Consider the following 20,456-nt stretch of genomic DNA (forward strand, 5'->3'; position numbering starts at 1 on the left):
GGTGGTTCAAATATTCTAATTGGTAGGATTCTTTTTCAGGATTGTGTGGTGGGTGAATTCTAAGTTTTCTTATTGGAGAAATAGTTTTTCCTTTTTGCCAATCATACGTTAAGTAATCTGTCGAAAGTTTCTCTGTTTCCTCCCACATTCTTTCAATTTTATCGAAGGGATCCGACCTATCGCGTAGGTTATCTTCCCTTTGGGTTTAAGAGATAAATAATTTTTTCTATTGTGCTAGACGCGCTACGGTATGGGTTGCAGATGGAGGAACGGTTATTTATTTTTTGCTTATGTTTAGATACTTTATTGCTCATTTTTTGTGAGCAAACGTGAAACTTTGCTTAGATCCCATGGTTGTTTTTTGAATTTCTATCTTCAGAATTTATTATTGTTGACTCAATATTCAAAGGAGTCGGAATTATCTACTTGGTCGTTTCGTCCATCTATGTTTGTTATTACGTTTCTAACAGACTAATCCTAGACACATAAAAATTATCGGAGACCGTTGAAACGGAATTTCTTTTGTAAAATTATTTGTTCCTCTGACGAAGGGAAATCGTGGAGTCTGCCGGACGTAACACATATTTTTCCATGATTCTATTCAATATTCTATTATATCAAATAAATTAAGAAGGTAATTAAGTACTTAATTATTGTCTTCAACATAAATTTAATATCAACTTTTGCGATTTCTCCGTAAAGACGGGATAATTAATTTTGCGACAACGCGCTTGCATGAGAAAAATTATATGCGTCGAACGTGAGCGAGTAGTCCATTCTCATTAACGACGATCCGCATCCTCGACCCTCGTCCCGCATTTTATTCAACTCTTTTTTTCACACTAGATTTCCATAATAATAGAGAGAAACGCGTCGATATCGATGACGAACGTCGTCAATACGTTTCGCATAGTTGGTGATTTGTAAGGGAGAAACGACGATTCGAATAAACCATTGTGGGGCGTGTAATGGAGGGTGTATATTCGGAAACTATTACGGGCACGTTTCATACATTTCGCCACGTGCAGTTACAAGTTGTAAATCACATGTACGTGCGTTTCCCGTGAGTTCAGCCGCAAACAAGAATCCTTTTGTCGAATGGACAAATGGATAAAAAAATTGTTTTATATCTTTATAAAGTACTTTCAATGTCTAACGTAGAGTGAATAAAGTCCACTTAATTTATTTTATTTGTAAAACTCTAATAGACTTAATATATATATTAATATAATATAATCTATAATTTCTTTTAGACTATATATTTTTTAAATTCCAAGTAAAGAATTTAAAAGGAAAATGAAATTCTTGTTTCTAAAACTTTAAAAATTCTATAGGTACAAAATTTTTAAATGTGTACGTCGCCAATTTTATACAAAATTTAAATTTGAAATTAAAATTTCTACATATTTAAAATGAAAAGCTTTTCTGTTAACGTAATAGCATACCATATATGATAGAAAATCTTATGTTTTAATAAAATTTATTTATATTAAAATGAAGTAAATTTGTTTATATTAAAAAATAGTTAAAAACTTTTTTGTGAAAAAAATTAATAAGTATTTATGATAAAGAAACATAAGGAAGAATTAAGCGTTTAGTATTTTTTTAATAAAAAATACTTTTACATTCAGGATTGTAATTCTAGTTTAATTATGCGTTAATATTTTATATTACGACTGCATTTTGATTGCTGTCAGGACAGAAAAAGTACTTTGTCAGGTGAGGCCTGTATTTACACGCACTGACACCAAAATTGACGTGTGAAGCACGCACTTGTGTCTGACAGCGTGGCCTTCGACGGAAAGTGAAGTCGGGTGGTGTGTAGACTCTATAATTCGAATATGGCGCAGTTTTTGTTTACAGAAAAATTATTACGAGATAGATTATATGTTAAAAGTCGAATTCTCATCGAAGAGAACTACATTTACAAAGATAAGGGGTCACCATATTATTAGAAATTCAGATTTTCTAAAAACTATATCACTTTAATTATTTTTTGATAGAGAACAAACGTAAATAATTAAAATTTTGTGCGTTTTTAAATTATTTGTCGCGTGACAATTAAAACGGAAATAAAACAAACTTTTGTTAAATGTAAAATAATGATAAATAGTAACTGTAATTGCGACAATAACGATTTCACCCAGAATTCAAGGACTGCAACCCAGTCACATATGTGCTATAGGACAATCTACTCTACGGCCGCAAGTTTCAAATAATAGAATTGTTTAGTATTGTACATTAAAATTATTAATCTTAAATTTTATTTTTGTAATTTTAAATTGAATCTAAACCTTTCTAATAACAAATTTTTTGAAAAGATAATCATTATTAAAAAATTATAATTCTATAATTTATGTTAAAATTTATATATATAATTAAATTAGTGATTTATAATATTTTTTAAAATAAATCATAATCCAGATTTTCCAAGTATGAATGTTATTCTTTTTATATTATTTGTTTTATGTGATGGAAGCTGACAAATGATGGAACCTCAAGTTGAATTGAAGGAAACCAACAGTTGGTAAGGACGAAAAAATGAAAATTGTGCTGTCGATTCAATGATTACAATCGAGAATATACTTCAGTCAGCATGGTTGCATGAATATCATCTGATGATACATAGACCAAGTTTGAATCTGTTAATAAACTATTTTGTGTAAGTAAATAGAAAGTAAAAAAATAAATCTGTGAAATTTTATTGCAAGAATGTAATGATGAAATCGAAAAGAAGTCAAAATATGAATTTTAATTGACAAAAATCTATTATTTTTCTTATAGATTTGCAACATATGCCATATGATTTTTTATTACATAATGTATATATGTTTAATACTTTGTTTTAATGCAACTTATTTACAGGTTCTTATTGACATAAATATGTATATAGAACAAGTATTAAATATACAAAGAAAACGCTTTGTACAATGTAAAGATTTTTGTAATGTTTGTTGTAAATATTTTCTTTATACGAGTATATACATACGAGTGTACACATAAAACTTTATTGAACGCATCGAAAGTACTCTCATATCTTGTTCGTCACCCTTGTAGCCGCCTTACATAAATTCAAAGACGTCACGCTTTGAGTGTCCCGAAACAAACAACAAGAGTTAAACAAATGTAAATCGCCACCTGGCATGCGGCCAATATCGGCGATCGATTTTACGGCTCGCGATGCCTTTCAAGAAATTCAAGCCAAAGTTCTCTATTATCAAGTTTGCATAACTATACTCCGAAGCAAAGCACTTGCCGCAAAAATGCGAATCCACTGGTCGTTGTCAAAGTTGGAAATCGCAAGAAAAGGACAGTAGTACGAGAGAGGACTGATAATCCCATTACAATGAGGTAAAGTTCTATCTAGTCCATCGAAACCGATTCACATCAAACGCTCGACTCAAAATTGTAATAGTTAGAAAACATTGATAGATTACGTTTGTCTTTGAATGATAAGATATTGAAATTCTTGTCAATTTAATTCTGAAAATTGAAAACTTAAATCTAAGTTTAGAGAAATTTTTTTTTCTGAAAGCGAATTTAGCGAATTTTCTATGTTTTAAGTAATAAAATATTTAAATTCTTAACTCACAAGACTTAAAACTTAAAATTAAAAACTGAAAGTTTAAAGACTAATTTCCTTTAGGAAACTTTTTAGATTCTTTGGAATTTAGATTTGTGGAGTCTTGTAAATGATGTCATTTACATGACTCCAAAAATCTAAATATTGTCTCATATTATCGATATTAAATGTGCAATTTATACAGTTTTTAAATTTGAAATATTTTTAAAGTTTTGTGGCTTTATCGTCTTTTATAAAACTATGAACCTTTTATTTATTTTATGGTCGATTTAAAATTTATGATTGAAGTAAAATCATGGAAACATTAAAGTTCCCTAGAAGCTCTACGGATTCTCTCATATTCACAGTAATAAAATCCTTCAAATTCGAGAACTTTAACGTCAAATTAAGGTTTATGTACTTTCCTAAAATGCACTGACATGTTAACTGTCGAAATACCGGCGCGTTTAACGAAGATATTTATTCGCGTGGATTTGCACATTTACCTTCTGCCCTTTTAATATACACAGTACTTCGTATTCAACTTGACATGCAGTTTGGACGATCTGCTGAACACAGGAATCACGATAGCGGTGTACCTGCGCCACTTTCTGCGGCGATTTAAAGTTTCACGGAAGTATTCCTTCGAAGTTGCCACAGTATGGGAACAACCAGGTTACCTAAAAAGAAAATAAAGGAGGAGATAAAGAAAATGCGGACGTACTTTACAGCTTTGCTACTGATACATAAATTAGAAGGGAAGAGACAAATTTTTCCTAAGTAACAAACAGTATAATAATTTTCACAAAGTATACACGGTGTTTTCGAAACTCGATTTGAACTTAAAAATCGTCAATATGTTTTCAAAATAAAATAGCATATTTCTATTAACTTGTGATCAACATCTTAAGGTCAACATATTCTATGTAATTGAATTTGTAAATTGTATTACTACGTTAATAAAAATTTGCTATTTAATTTAAAAGAAAAAAGAGAATGTTGATGATCCCAAAATCTTGCAAAATAATAAGCGCAAAAGAAAACGCTGCCTATCATAATATTTGCCTCTTCGCAAAACGCGAACAACTCTTGCCTTGGATATTTCTTCAGTATTTCTTATTATTAAAAACAACAGAGATATTTTAATGATCGAGTTATAGGAAACATCCTGTGTAAACACACTTCCGTTTACAAATGAAAATGAAGAGATATCTTAGGTATCGGGGAAATATCGCTACGGAAATTAAGAGAAACCACGTTCGATTTTTTTAAGAAGCTCGATTTTTTAAGATTGTGTACGTACATATACGTTATTGCACCCGCACGTAGATCGCCAGTACTACCGTAAGTGGGCACGTGCTGACGGACCCGAAGGATCTCACGGCGGGCCCGAAGGGTTACGTGAAATGCAACATCACGGTGAACGTCAAGGACGAGAAGGTGAAGGCGCATCCGGAAGCAATGGATGAGGACGACATCGAAGGGTAATCGCGAACGAGATAAATTTCCATTATCGACATATCCGTAATTTATATCGAGTGGCTTGTCAGAATTTCCGTCGTTTGTGCTCGAATCCTGTGGGGACCTGTTTAAATGAACGTAGGAATCTACTGCTTCCCATCGGCGGTGAGAGACTGCCCTTCCGGCAGCGCGCTCGATACGTCTTCGTCGTCTATCGTGCCGACGGTCTGCCCGACATGAGCAGCTTGTGCAGGAAAACCGATTTCGAGAACGTTAATCCCTACGTGCAAATATCGTTCGCCGGAATGAAGGTACTGAAAGAATTAATATCTCGGCTTCCGCTTGGAGATCAAATTTTTTAATGTCCTCAGCGAGAATGAGTATATATAATATTTGAATTATATTTAACCTTTGCCCGGTACTGTGGGGTCGATCTGATCCCAACTAAATTCCCAATTTTCAATTAACTATCGAAAATTTATGAAGATCTAACTGAAATCAAATTTTAATTCAAACAACTATTCATCTCAAGTAAGATGTTTGAAAGGTGTAATCTGTAATTTTTTTTAAGTCAGTAATGTCAATGTCTTCTTTGCGGCAAGCATTTCTGTTCGTTGGGGTTTCAACAGACCCCAGTGTATCGGTTATGAAATTCCGCTAAAGGCTACCGGGTGAGGGTTAATGCATATTAACCGCCTCTACTGTCGATTAGAATATTTATTCAGAACGGACACACGGTTTTTTTTTTTTTGCGCTGTTGAACAAAACGATTATAGACTGTAATGCTTCCAGGGGTCGACGAGTGAGGCATGGCAGACCTATTCTCCGAAATTCAACGAGGCTATCACTTTCAAGGGAAATGTTTCCCGTTCTCTGCCACCGCGTGAGAATCACTATAAAACATCGTATCGACAGTTGCCGGACTTGCATCGTAGCAGTTCATATCCTGGACACAACGAAGATCTCGAATTCCGGAGAGTACGGTAAGATTACTAAATAATTCGTTGCCAAGAATAAAGAACGAGCCAAGGAGATACGCGATTGCTTCTGGAGAAACTTTGGAACAAATACCTTTTCACATTGACTGTTCCTTCCTATCGCAAATATTTGCTTCAAATTCGAAAAATTAATTATTCGATAAACTCACATTTTCAAAGAAACTTTTATATTGTGATAAATTATCTCGCACGGAGATAATTCTTCGTAATATAAAATAAAATGTTGAAAATGTTGATAAAGAGTTAAAAGTATTCATTTAATCACGTTGACTTTAATCAAATATACATTTTAACTTAATGGTTGTTTGGATGCACTTGTCCTACAAATATCAGTCAAGATAATTTCAAATTAAATATCAATTAGGGTTAAGTAAATGCTTTGGCGGAAAGTGGACGAATTCCTTCTCCTGCATTTTCCTTCTAAAAAATTCAAACCTATTATTTAAAACTAAAAATTAGGTTTGTGTACAGATTAAATTTTGTTTAAGAAGCAAATGCACAAGATCGGACCGAACATTTATTTAAATATGTACACGTGATGTAGAATGTTCATTTGTTGATAATTTTTTAAATAAACAACGAGCTAAAATTTTTTTCAATTTAATTAGAATCACGTCCTTAACAATATCTTAAAGTCATTAAAATCAAAGGTTGTATGTAGTTTTATCAAACATTTGTTTTTATAAAATATAGTTTTGCCACTTTCTACATCAATCTTTTTTAACCTGATTTAATCCGCGTATTCGTATCACAAATGTGTACAAAGTTCGAGTAAATGTTCGAAAGTAATAAAGTAAGAGCGCGACATGAGAAATTGCGAAAGATAGCATTTGTCCTGCCAACAGGATTCCTGCCGACTTACGGGCCGTCTTTCATCCACTTTTACGGATCCGGCTCGGTGGAAAAGAACGGCTGCTCGGGCAAATGCTTGACGGCAATGCCTTTGTATCGCGGAAGGGTGCTTCTGTCACTGAAAACTGAAATGGATGACCCAGAAGCATCCCCCGGAATCGGGGTTGAGACCGTTCCAGCATTTCCCATTATTGAAGTGATTAGATTTGTTGTTATGCTTCGGTTTTGCGATTCTTTACTTTATACTTATATTTTAAAATCCAACTCTCTCTTATAGAAAAATCCAATTTCCGTGACAATAATTTTTATAATTCCACTAAAAAATTCTTTTTTAATTTATTAATTTTATTAAACAAATTTAATGTATTTTTAATTGTTCTTTATTAATTTATTAATTTTATTAAACAAATTTAATGTATTTTATAACTGTAGGTAATTACGTCAAATTAAAACTTTTAAGTATAACAAGAGAATGCTTAAAATATTTTTAAAATCTAATTTATTCAAATAATTTTTTCCTATTAATTATTTAAAAGCTTTGATTAAATCAAATTTAGACAATTATGCAGAATATAAAGAATTGTAAACACTAAAATTAAGTAAAAAAGTGTAATTATATTTTTGCGTGAAATAATTTTTGATGAGACTTAAGGAAAACTTATATTTTAAAAAATTTAGAAAAGCCTGTGGTCGACCGAGGAATATCTCTTGGTTGGTGTATTGTATGACGTGTGTTTGATCGACCGTTCTCGATTTGGATCGAAATTAATTAGCTTTGAATTGAGTCTGGGAAATGCGGGAAATCAGCAATTTCCGTACAGTCAATGCGTCGAAAATAATGATGACAGCCAGTCAGGTGTGCCATAAACCTTTATTCTCGCTCATCATATTATCGCGTCTATCCGAAAGAGAAAAGAAAAGTTTAGTGTTAAACGTGACTGTAAATATCGAAACAGAAACGGGAATTTAGAGACAATTTGGAGACACTTTGTTTCAAATACCTAGTATTTTTCTCTTACCTTTCGCAACCCCTAAATACAGTCGTGATTGATACATCGCGATTCCTACAGGGTTCTCGACGGGAGAGACAAATTTTTGGGTTTGCTGGGAGAGACGATTGTTTAGGGTACGAAATTTATGTTGCGCGACTTGCTACTTTTCCTCAACTTGCTACGGCATCTTTACGAATTTGTCGCTGTTGGTTACGACCACTCTGTACTTGTCGTATGTAAAGTATCTACTTTCAACGCGAGATATAAGAATCAGAAGGTCACATTTAACATTGAAACTTGCCATGAAGACATTCTTTTACCTGTTTATTCTCGTCTTCGGCAGAAAACGAGTTGCCGGTGAAGCGATTGATATTCGAAAGTCAATCAGCTCCGCGAACGACCGGCACAGTGAATGGCATGTATAATTACGTGCCTTTAGGATCCAGGAAGCCTTGTTTATACGTCAGATCTTGGTGGCCAAATTTGGAATGGCGGATAAACAATAGCAACATTCTTCAGCATATCTCCGAATTTTGGTATGTTGTAATCATATGTCACAGTATTAAAATTTGTTATCGTAAACGTGTAAATTTTTAATTGGTAAACCTTTGAAGTTTGCTGTGAAACTATATATATAATATAATGTATATACTAAAATTATGTTATATTAATTTTATTAAAATAAGATTATAAGCAATTAAATGTTCTAAGAAATCTTACTTTGAATATATAAATATTTTTAAAATAAACTTTGTTTATTGAAAAGTTCATAATTTTTTGCCTTTTTTATTTTTAAATATTTTTAGCGCAAAACTAATATAAAGTTATTAATTATTATTAAATAACTTAAACTAATACAAATTTTAAATAAGACTTGAAGCGTCTTAAACGTAATTTTTTAATTGTTAAAGACCTTGCATGCTAATTAAAAACATTAGAAATAATTTCAATCTACTTTCAGGAAACAAGATTAGAAAAACTAGAAGTTCTTATAACTACGGAGAAGCCGATAGCCTTCGAGGCTTATAACGAGACGATTCGCGCATTGAAAGTTTACTGCACGCGTTACTTGCACGTGTTAGACACCGACAGGTGTGAAGACAAAGGAGGAACAACCAAACTTGATCGTCATCGCGCAAGTTTGTGTCGCACAAGTGTCGAAGACATTCTCAAGAGGATCAAGATCAATGGCGAACTTCCCAACAATAATTACATGAGGATCGCGATGATCCATGCATATCAATATTTAAGAAACTTGAGAAATCTGTGTGATGATGTAAGTTAACAATGTGTGTCGACCAAGAAGAGGCAAAGTTAAAAGAAAAATGACGTAATACTTCTGTCGCAAAATTTCGGGATGTAAGAAGAATTAACATGTTGCCCGTTCAAAAATTCTTGCACGCCTCATCAGAGTTTTTATTATCAAATGTATACTAATGGTGAATTCGGTTAGGTGCACCAGTGCGCACTAGTGCGTCCTCGTTTAGCGTTTCGTATTCTGTTGGCTTGTATTCAGAATGGGAAAAACTAAACGAGGGTGCACTAGTGCGCACCGGTGCATCCAACCGAATTCGCCATTAGATATTGTGTAATATAATTAAATGTAAGATTTTATATTTGTGGATATTACAAGTTGTGAATTCTTTATTAATGTTGTTATTTAATGTTGTTTACTTATTTATACATTATTCAAATTTTTATATTAAATTTATATTGGATAATTTTGTTCACTATTGACTACGCTGGCGATTAACATGTTGAAGATTTTCTTAAATATTGTTAAATACAGATCAGAAAGTAATTTTATGTTGGGCCATCAAAATAATTATGTAAGATGTTCAACCTTGATAATATTGCCGCAAAAAATTTTGACAGCGATCAATATAAGCATTTAATATAACTTTCCTAATGATTCAACGTAATTATTTTCAGATCTATATTTCAGCAAAATTGTTTTCTTTTTCTACTTACGATTCCGATCCTATGTGATTGATCGCTCGATATATTATTTAATTAGCCTCAGCATAGTTTGCCGGATGTCTTCATCTGGATGATCGCCGGCTCGAAGCGAGTCGCTTATTCACGACTGTCAGCCGAGCAGATCATCTACTCTGAGGAAGCGATCGAAATGGGCGGGAAATGCGGCCGGCTAGTCAATCTATTCCCGAGGAATCCGGACGACGAAAGGGAACCTGTCGAATACAGCGCCTGCAAAATCGAGGCATTTTTGTGGCTTGGCAACGCGAAGTACGCCGCGGCGTGTTGGAGCGCGATTCCGCCGGGATACGAGATCGATCACGGTAGAAACGTCGACACCTTCCCGAAATACATCGAGTACAATCAGTCCTCGGTAAGAGACAGGTGAAAAGCTCGCGGGAGAGCCTTTAGGACGCTTAAAAGATACAGCTCAAGCGTGACACTTACCTTCGAAAGAAATCAGATACTAACACTGACACTCGATAGATGTTGAATTATAAATCGTAGCGCGCTTGACATAGAGTAAGGTGACACAATTTCAAGCTGTTTTCTTTTTGGCGAATATTTTTATTTTTCTTAACACTTAAAATTTAGTGTAATTTAAAAGTTTGCAATCTGAATGAGGTAATGTAACAATATAAAAGAAAATTATTAGCAATGAGATCAACGTCGTGATTTACTTTATTTAAAATGTAATGCAATAAGTATAACTCCAACATGACATGGTACGAATTACACAACTGATATTCCCTTAAATATTTTTTTGTAATATTATTTAATATAATGTTAGTAGAAAATCACCAGAATATTGATACAAACTTCTTAAAGTTATATTCCGTTTTTCCTTGGAAACTAAACATTCTATTTTATCTACCCTCTATCGTGTATAAGAGGTGTTAAAGATCCCGATGACTTTTCGATTTTGAATTATTCAACAAACGGAAGGGATCGATTTTCCCTTATAAAATAAGTTGTTGATAGCGAAAACTTTTTTATTAAATCTCCCCCTAATCATAACCTTTTAAATTCTTGAAGAAAGTATAAAAATGAAGTTATTAAAAATGTATTAAATGAAACAAAACTATTTAAGATTACTATTATTATTATTGTATACAAAATATTTATGATCATTTTTCTTGGAAATTTTTTTAAATTTTAAACAGAATATATTAGAAAGACTTTTTATAGGAAACACATTACTACCTATACTATATTATTAAAAAATAATAAACTAAAGTGTTAAATTTGAAAATGGCAGAATGATTAATAGAGTAAGGATTATGTAATAAAATTTACAAAATTAAGTGATTGTACAGCAACTTTTTCCTAAGCGATTTAACATACTTTCAGTATTTCTTGTGCCAACAAAAAATTTATTTAGAATTAAAAGTAAAGTTATAACGTTTTATGACAAAAAATTAAAAAATAACAAATTTGGGGAAAGGGCAGATTTGAATTTTCGAATTCTCGGTACGCTCATGCACCTTACCCTGTCGTGACAATGCGACATAATCGTTCCAGACGTTCCAGTTACGAGCCCACATATTCCAAGGTCGCTTTGATCCGGGAATGGACGTTTCCGGTCTGCTAGACTCGTTTGTACGCGTCGTATTTCGGGGATACATGGCCTCCACGCAGGTGAGTTACGTTTAACGCTTTAACGGAATGTGCAAATTTCACTTTCCCAGTTTTTGAATCTTTAAAATGAAATTTTGAGCGAGATACAGGTCGGGCACCGCCGCGGCGTTCCATTTCATCGTGATGATCACCGTGCCGTATGCATACACAATCACCATACCGTGAAATTTCTGCGGCGTGTATTCCTATGACATTTCACTTTGAAACGCACGAGTGTAACGACCGATGTAATATGACCGTGATTAATGTTGCACGCGCAACATTTCGTTCTGCTTGTGCGGTTCACCCACAGATCTAAATATATGGTTAGTTGCATCTGTATTTACTATATAAAAGGACCGTAATCCCGCTGGACTTAAAGCCGATTCGTTCTATAATTAATAAGATAATACCATTCATGACCAACAAGTTTTAAATGACGTCAGCAGCATTATTTATTATCGTCACCTCGATATTATGCAATGCGATTAATAAGGTTGGATTAATGATCAATTTTAAGATGTGATAAAACTGTTTGAAAACATTGATTCGGTATTTATTCTTTCTAATAATTATGGATAGAAATTATAGTTGGTGAAAGGTCACGGTTGAATGAGGCATGTGTGGGATTTAACGTTTGGCCCTGATCCGATTACCTAAATTCCGCACTTAATAACAGATGCAAACACATTTAAAGATTTGTACCGACACGGCATACATAATCTAACCCAAATTTGGTATACAAACTAATAAATTTTTAATATTACTTTTAAATTAAAATTCTAGAAATAGATTAACTTGTAAAAATCCTCTACTACTTTATTAATTGTAATCGATAATTTTCTTATTTTATTGAACTTTTTAAACTTTATATTATTTTTTACAATTATTATCCAATAATACAAAATAAATATTACACAATCAAAGTAACTAAACTAAGATAAATCAACTATATCAAATTAATTATTTAAATATGTTTGTGTTGTAATTTTCTTATATTACAGTATATTTTATTAAAATTTTTTATTTTAGGTAATCTTTAAGATATTAAAGTATTACACAGTTTTGTATAATAATATTTAATTTAAAAAGATTATATGTATAGTTAGAATACGTTTTAAGAAAATTATGTTTGTACTAATTTATTATTTATGGAAATCTGATTTTATATATTTTTGTACTTTTGTAATTTTTCAGGTGATAAAACAAAGTTTAGATCCGTTTTGGGACCAGACGTTAATTTTTCCTCCCATTATTTTACACGGTACTAAGGAGTATATTAAGTTTCTACCACCTGAAGTCATTTTGCAGGCTTTCCAGAAGGATTTATATGTAAGCAAAGTAATAAACATGTTCAATTTCTTGGCAACGTTTTCTTGAAAAAGTGAAAAAGAAGAAATACAAAAGTAAACTAGTACTTTTTAAAAGGAGATACAAATAAAAATAAAAATGTCGAAGATACTGTTGTTTATATACATAATTTATTCTTTCTTGGTATTTTCAAGTAGAAATAAAAAAATAAAGATTTCAAATTACTTTAATTAATAAATTTAAACATTACAAATCTTTTAAAAATAATACAGGGCACGAGAGAATTCTGTGGCAGATGTATCGCGGTGCCATTAGTGAAACTCGCCACGGAAACTTACTCGCCGCCTGATTTTCCACCGAAATTAGAGTGGTACAAATTCCAGTCGCAAAAAGATTGCACTGGTTCAGTCCTCGCAGCTTTTGAGCTGATAGAAGTGAGTTATCGATTTTCTTCTCATGACAAATATCCCCACGGTGTCTCAAGTGACATTTTTCAATCTTTTTTCATACAATAAGTTGTACTTATCGGTCTATTTTCTCGCTTTTCAATATCGAAAAGATATAAAACCATGAAATCATAAAATCTGATACAAAATGTATACAAGGTGAGCCAAAAACTATCAACCTTGTTTTTTCTTGAGTTTTTAGACCAGACTTATGCTGCTATGATTCGTAACGTATAAACATCACCCAAGTATTTTAAGGAATTTATACTTGTTAGTGTCTGCACTTTTAAATTGTTTATAATGCAATCGTAATACGATACCGGTCAAAAGTATATTATTTTTAGGTTTTTTAAGCTTAACTTTTCAGTAAATTATATAAATGGATTTAACATTTTATAATAAACATTTTTTTCAAATCTCGTAACGCATTATATATATAAATGTATTCATTACTAGGTGTTTCTCATAAAATGTTGAATCCATTTGATTTAAATAAAGTGCTTAAGAAACCAAAAGGTGATATACTTTCGGTCGGCATTTACTAATTACGAAACTATGTGAAAATATTTTTGCGCATCTCCTTTCACGCTGACACCTATAGACTCTTGTTTTTATTCTGATATTGTTTTTTATTTTAATATTTTAATTTGTAAATTTTGAGACATCTTATAAACATGTTTTATTAAATAATGCATCCAATTTTACGATGGATATCTTTAAAATTGAAAAAAGTATATATATATAATCGCAGACAGAGACCAAAGAGATTTCGGACGTACCGACATCGGTGGAGGACAAGATTTACAGCATCCCACCGGATATCAGACCGAAAATGACGAGCTACAGGCTGGAGGTGATCTTTTGGGGTGTACGAGACATGAGGAAGATAAATATACACCGGTACGCAAGCCGAGAATTATAGTGGAGTGCGCTGGAGTGCACATCAAGTCGGAGGTGATGGAGAACGCTAGGAAATTCAGCAACTTTGAGCAACCGCACATTATGATTGAGCTGGTAATTTCAAAATTATCTCGAGAATGGCTAATTAGCAAACTTGCGCATAACATACTGCTTGCGCGAGGTCACAGATCAAAGGATACAAAAATTAAAATAAACTTACTTTATTAATGGAGAAAAAATAAAACTGCTCTAAATTGAATATCATCACGTACGCGATTTAATAGAAGAAGAAACTTTTTTTCACGCTTCTTTAAACAATCTGGAAATTATATTTAAAAAAATAAAGGTTTGATTGGTCCAGTTTTGATTATCAAGTTTTTCTGTAATGATTTTTAACGTCTAATCGTTTTGATGGTCAGAAATCAAAATACGATTAAAATAAATCTACGTGATGTACGTGATGTACGTGTATTAATGGCGAGAAAACGGACCCGCTCTAAAACGTATTAATCATCAAGGAAATGCCGGAGCTCGACATTTACTATCCGAGCATCACCATAAAGGCTTACGATTCGCGCGGATTTGGCTGCTTCAAGTACGCCGGGATCTGTATTATCCCTAACATTCACGTGTTTTCTGGAGCAATTAATAACCGAAGAGAATTATGATATGCAGATATATGAGTCGAAATTCATGCAGAAATTTCAGCTGGCGAAACGGCAGACGGCGATAATATGTTAGTGCGCACTCATTATTTTTGTTATTTAAATGGTACTCGTGTATCAAGTGTAAAGTGTATTCCATATATTTAAAAAAAAAAAAAAAAACGTAAATTCTCTATTTTATTTTACATAATTTTCTAAATGCACTATAAAGAAATACTATAAAATAAACAAAAGAAGAAGATATAAAGAATTATATTTAAATAATCACATTATTTTTATTATCACTTTTATTATTATAATTTTTTTTAATGCTTTTTTTTAATAATTGAATTTTCAATGCTACTTTTATTTTATTATTGGGTTTTTTCATTGTAGTACCTTTGCCGATCGATTATAGTTCTTCAAAGGAGGAGAGCAAAGGTCTCATTCCATATAAGAGGATGGCTGCAACCGACATATACTCCAAGTTGAAAAGACTGCTTGTAATCACGAAGAGGATATTAAAATTCAAGTTCATCACCAAGAGAAAGAAAGTGGAAATTTATAAAGACAGCGGTGACGAAACTCTCGATTGGTGGAGCAAATATTTTGCCTCCTCCAGGTTTGTAAAACCATTTTAAATGGAATTGTTGTCGCCGAAATTATTTCTTATCCAATTTGCACAAAAAATTTATTAACACGTATGAAAGACGTTGTTGAAATTTAAAGCTCTAAAATATTTTTCTTAAATTTTTAGAACATAATCATTTTCTAAGAATTTCCTGTAATAAATTAAATCTCATATAAATGTAATTAGTACTATCATATTTAAAATAAATTTTATAATTCATGAACATTTCTCACACAAAATAATAAAACTTATTTTTTGAATTTTTATATATTTTTAAACTCTATTCTCCTTGTTATAAGTGTAATTTTTTTAAATTCTTATTTTTCGTGTTTGCCACTAAATTAAAATAAAACTTAAAATTTAAAATTCTTCCTTCATAAAACTTAATTCTATTTTACAAATTATTTAATAAAATTATATAAATTATATCAAAACATAGAAAAAAATGCCCATATATATGTATATGTTAATCATAAACTTAAAATTTGATTAATTCTTATGTTACGTAAACGAAGAATCTCTTTAAATCTGGGTGTCCTAAGCTTATGTAGATCCACGACCTATTTTTTAAAACATCAAACATCCTCGATCTACCTAGCTTTAGGAAATATAAAAAATCAGAAAAAATCAATATGAGAGTAAATTGATGTATATCGTGTAAACAACCTTTACTTTTCCTGCTTTTTATTTTTTTATAGGTTTTTTTTTATTATTTATAAATCAATTTCTCAAATATATACCTATACATGGAGGTATGAAAATGTAAAGAGAACGTGCTTGTTTTCTAATGACACCTTTAATATAATGTCGATGTTAAATCACGTTCATGTACAAGAATTTTGAAAATTAATTTCTTTTGTAATTTATTTGGAATTTTGATTTATTTTTTTATTATCGCTGAAAAAACTTTTCGTGACCAGCTAAAAAATAACGATTTACTAGTGGGCCGCGATCAATACTTTGGAAATCCCTGGCCTAAAGTCGTTTGGGTGTTCAGAAATTTAATTGTTTGGGTGTCTGGTGACTCAAAGGCTTAGTAGCTTAATTGGTTAGGTGCTTAGCTGCTTAGTGTTTAGTAATTTATTAGTCTTTAGAATTTAGTTGTATCTTTCTCTAATATTTTATTTTCTAAAAGTTTTTATATTGCATTACAAATTGCAATTGAAAAGAAGCATTTTAAATTAGGATTTTATGACCTCTTTAAAATTACAGGACTTTATGGATTTTCCAATTCTCTCTGCTTGTAATGTTTTAAATCTTGAAGTTTTCTGAAATTTTCCTCGATTCAGCTTGAATCCCAATCGCTCGTAAATCGCGTTGCTGATAAATGAACCGATACTGATCGAAATCACATAGTACACGAGTCCTGATTGACTAGGGCCAATCAGCCGAAACATTTGATAATGCAAATTATTGAGTCACGTTGAATCCTCAGGAAGAGAGAAATAGAGAATTGGGAATCACGACAGCGTTTCGTCGTAAACCGGTGCCGACGTTCAAGGTACTATTTAATGCACTTGCCCGAACTTGAGTGCTCAGACACTGAAATCAGATCTATTCTACGGAGCTGGAGATGCAGCCGCAATTCGAGGGGTTTCAAGACCGACTCCGCACTTTCGAATTGTGGCGCGGAAGAAAGGGTGAAAGTCCCGAGCACGGAAGCCCCGGAGATAATTATGCTGGTAAATTTAAGGTGCGTCTGTATGTGCGCAAATTTACTTTGGCAAATTATTAGAAAGGAACATAGAGAATGATTTTCGTAAGAAAATAGCAGTGGAGAAAAGTTTCCTTTATATTCTTCAATAAAAGAGGAATTTATTTTATTTTATTTAATATTAATTAACATTAATTGAGAACGAACTATTAACGGCTAACGTTCAATTAATAAAATCGACACCGGAGATTTATTAAACGCCTCTAAAGCACTCAGTTTATTTATGTCAAATGCCATAAGTTTGTGATTTCTCTTTTAGGGACATATTTCTGTATACCAGTGGCCGCATCCTGATAATCTTCCGTGCAAAACGAGAAGCGGGAGAGACGCGGCTAATGGGCCTGTGCAACGATTATCCGCCTCAAGAGCCTGTTAAGCTCCTCGTTAGACTCTACGTTGTAAAGGGTTAGCCTCCCTATGCTATACCACGTGCACCGAAAAACATGACTCGTTTTTAAAAACGCTGTTTTCCTTATGAAAATATAATACTGGACAATATTAAATTTACCAGTTAATTATTACGCGTTTTGAGTATTAAAAGTACTAATAACAGTGCTTTCAATACTTAATATAAATATTATTTCAGTATTACAATTTTTATAAGGGTTTTATTCGTTCTTACTGGTTTTATATTAAGTCACAAACTTTTCTAAAAAATTGAATTTGAAGCCCCGTTGTTAAAATATTTATTCTTAATTATAAAAGCGTGATGGGGCTTCAGATGGCCCGGGTTAAATTTTTACTGAACAAAAGTTTAAGTCAAAATGCCGAAAGTAATTGTATAAAACGGAAGCTCGTAATGGGAAGGTATTTACGGGACATTTCTCTGTGTAAGCATTTTCTACCTTCTTCCTTATTTAAAAGGGTGACTTTAGACCTTCTCACTTTATTCGCGGGATTTTCCAGTACACCTTATACTCCTCGGTAAACTGGAAAGCCCATCTGCGGCATCGAGCCGACAGTAAATTTGCTTTTCGCGCAGGCATTAACTTACAGCCTAAGGATCCTCTCAGCGGCAAGTCCGACCCGTATCTCCGCGTGAAGCTGGGAAAAAATTCTATCAGCGACAGGAAGAATTATATACCCAATCAATTGAACCCTACGTTTGGGCGGTAAGGTCAACAAAAAAGCTGCCGTAGCTTCTTTCCAAGGTACACCGCGGCTATGGCCGTGCCCTTCGGGCGTTATCGGGAAATATTTTATCGATATCCATCTGTGCATCCGTGCGTATCGTGCTTTTTTACAGCACTCAAACTGCACGCTCGGACTTTCTTGCCCCAATGTAACAACGTAGCATATAAACGTGACAAGGATTAAAAGTATTTTGATAACTAGTACTTTTCTTTTTAAAGAAGCAATATTTATGAGAAATAGAATTTTTAATCTTCCAGCAGCAAAATTTAATTTTAATGCCGTACCATCTTTATGAAAAATAATTAATATATGCATATATAGAATATTTTTATAAAAATATGCTAAATATTTTTAAAGTATAATCTTTACCATTAAATAAATAAATAAATTTTGAATAAAAAAATTACACAATTGCATCCAATTACACACTTGAAATCGCATATTAATAAAAATTATAATTATTAATATTTTATTAGGTAATGTTTCTAATAAATATATGCAATTTTTAAAAATTAATAGTTAGATCCTTTAGCGAGAAAGCAAAAAAATAAAATAAAATAAAATAAAATAATAAATATATCTAGAAATTCTAAGAAATAAGATGTTACACATGAAAACTAATTTATTAACAAATATGTTTTTTTTTAAATATGCAATAAAGAGTAAAAAAACTTGAATTCTCTAGTAAAACAATAAATAAAATAAAAATTTAACTCTTTAATTTTGAGTCACTTTTACTTAAATAATTATTTTTATTTGATTCAATACTAAAAAATTAATTTCAAGTAAATATGGAAAGATTAATTAATGCGATTATCATCGAGAAATTATTATTATCTGACAGTGTGTTTGAATTCGAGGCGACCTTCCCACAAGATTACATGTTAGAGATTCAAGTGTGGGACTTCGACGCCACGACGGCCGACGATCTGATCGGTGCGACGCGAATCGACATCGAAAATCGATTTTACAGTCGACACCGGGCACACTGTGGAATCGCAAACGCATACAGTACCACCGGTTACAACGCTTGGAGGGATCGCGAGAGACCGACGCAGATTCTGGAACTCCTCTGCAGGAAGAACAATCTACCGCCACCGGAATACGGAGAACGCGAGATTAAGATCGGCAAGCAGTCATTTCCCTTTCATGCCGTGATCGAACGCGAAGGTGAAGTAGGTACGTAACATTTCCATCAGTTGAGGATTATTATCGCAGCTGCTAAGTGATTTCTCGATAAAGACAGAGAGAGAGAGAGGAGAGAGAGAGAGGAGAAGAGAGAGAGAGAGAGAGAGAGAGAGAGAGAGCGAATTCATATCCTGATGTAAATCAACACTAGTCATTTGTAATTTACAATTCAAATAGAAGTCTAGGCACGTTTATAACGTGAATCTCATTTCCAAAGCGTAACAGATGGGATATTCGGAATGAAGAAGTACTGAAGAAAATCTCTGATTTGTTTTTTTCTTGTATAGGAAGGCCAGACACAGATCTTAATTTTCATGAAGTTAATAAGATTTTATAATCACAATTTTTGCAATTTTAAATTCTTAATCTTAAATATGTAGAATAAATAATTTTGCAGGCAATAAATAATATATAATAAAAATAACAAATAAACAAGTTAATCTACTTTATTTGTTCTATATTTTTTCTTCTTTTTTCTTAGTGTTTACCGGTTCAACATTTATTGACAAAAATTTAATAATTTACAACAACGTAAAAAAGTTATAGACATATGAAGTATATTTTCAATATTTTTAAGCTTAAGTTGAGTAATTATTCTTTATATATATTAAACATACAAAATAGCTTTCAATTCGAAGAATTTTGTTCGTCGGCGAGCAAAATGTATCGATCTTATGTATCTATATACAAATAATGATCGATTATTGCAAATATCACAACAATAGTTGAATAGTAATTCAGAAAACCTTTATTGGTTCGATTTTATACTATATACATCGCAAAATCACTGCTTTGATATGCTTCTAAATCATTAGTAATAAGAATTAATTAACCGAGAACTGAATCGCTAATCGTTTGGAACAAGGAATTGCCTTTAATAAAATAAAATGCCTGCGCTTTGCTCGTGCAAATGATAGCGTAGCAAGTTTGTATAATATAGCGTATTGTACACCGCAAAAACGAGTCCACGTGCTATTTGTATATTACCCCAAAATATTGAATTAATTCACGAAGATTCTATTTTTATTG

The 20,456-nt window shown here is 32.3% G+C and overlaps 1 protein-coding gene across 1 annotated transcript; it reads left to right on the plus strand.

Annotated features, from left to right (window-relative positions):
- Nucleotides 1-9,078: 9,078 nt before the first annotated feature.
- LOC118648215 (fer-1-like protein 6) lies at nt 9,079-19,418 on the plus strand (the record flags this gene model as incomplete). Its single annotated transcript, XM_036294536.1, is given in 14 exon segments — nt 9,079-9,141; nt 9,883-10,215; nt 11,364-11,480; nt 12,657-12,791; nt 13,043-13,208; nt 13,972-14,109; nt 14,112-14,338; nt 14,792-14,852; nt 15,157-15,382; nt 16,937-17,084; nt 17,365-17,442; nt 17,444-17,510; nt 18,088-18,217; nt 19,084-19,418. Coding segments are annotated over 14 exon segments (2,224 nt in total), but the record flags the coding sequence as incomplete, so codon positions are not given.
- Nucleotides 19,419-20,456: the final 1,038 nt, after the last annotated feature.

Source organism: Monomorium pharaonis, unplaced genomic scaffold (genome assembly GCF_013373865.1).
Source record: "Monomorium pharaonis isolate MP-MQ-018 unplaced genomic scaffold, ASM1337386v2 scaffold_293, whole genome shotgun sequence".
NCBI lineage: Eukaryota > Metazoa > Arthropoda > Insecta > Hymenoptera > Formicidae > Monomorium > Monomorium pharaonis.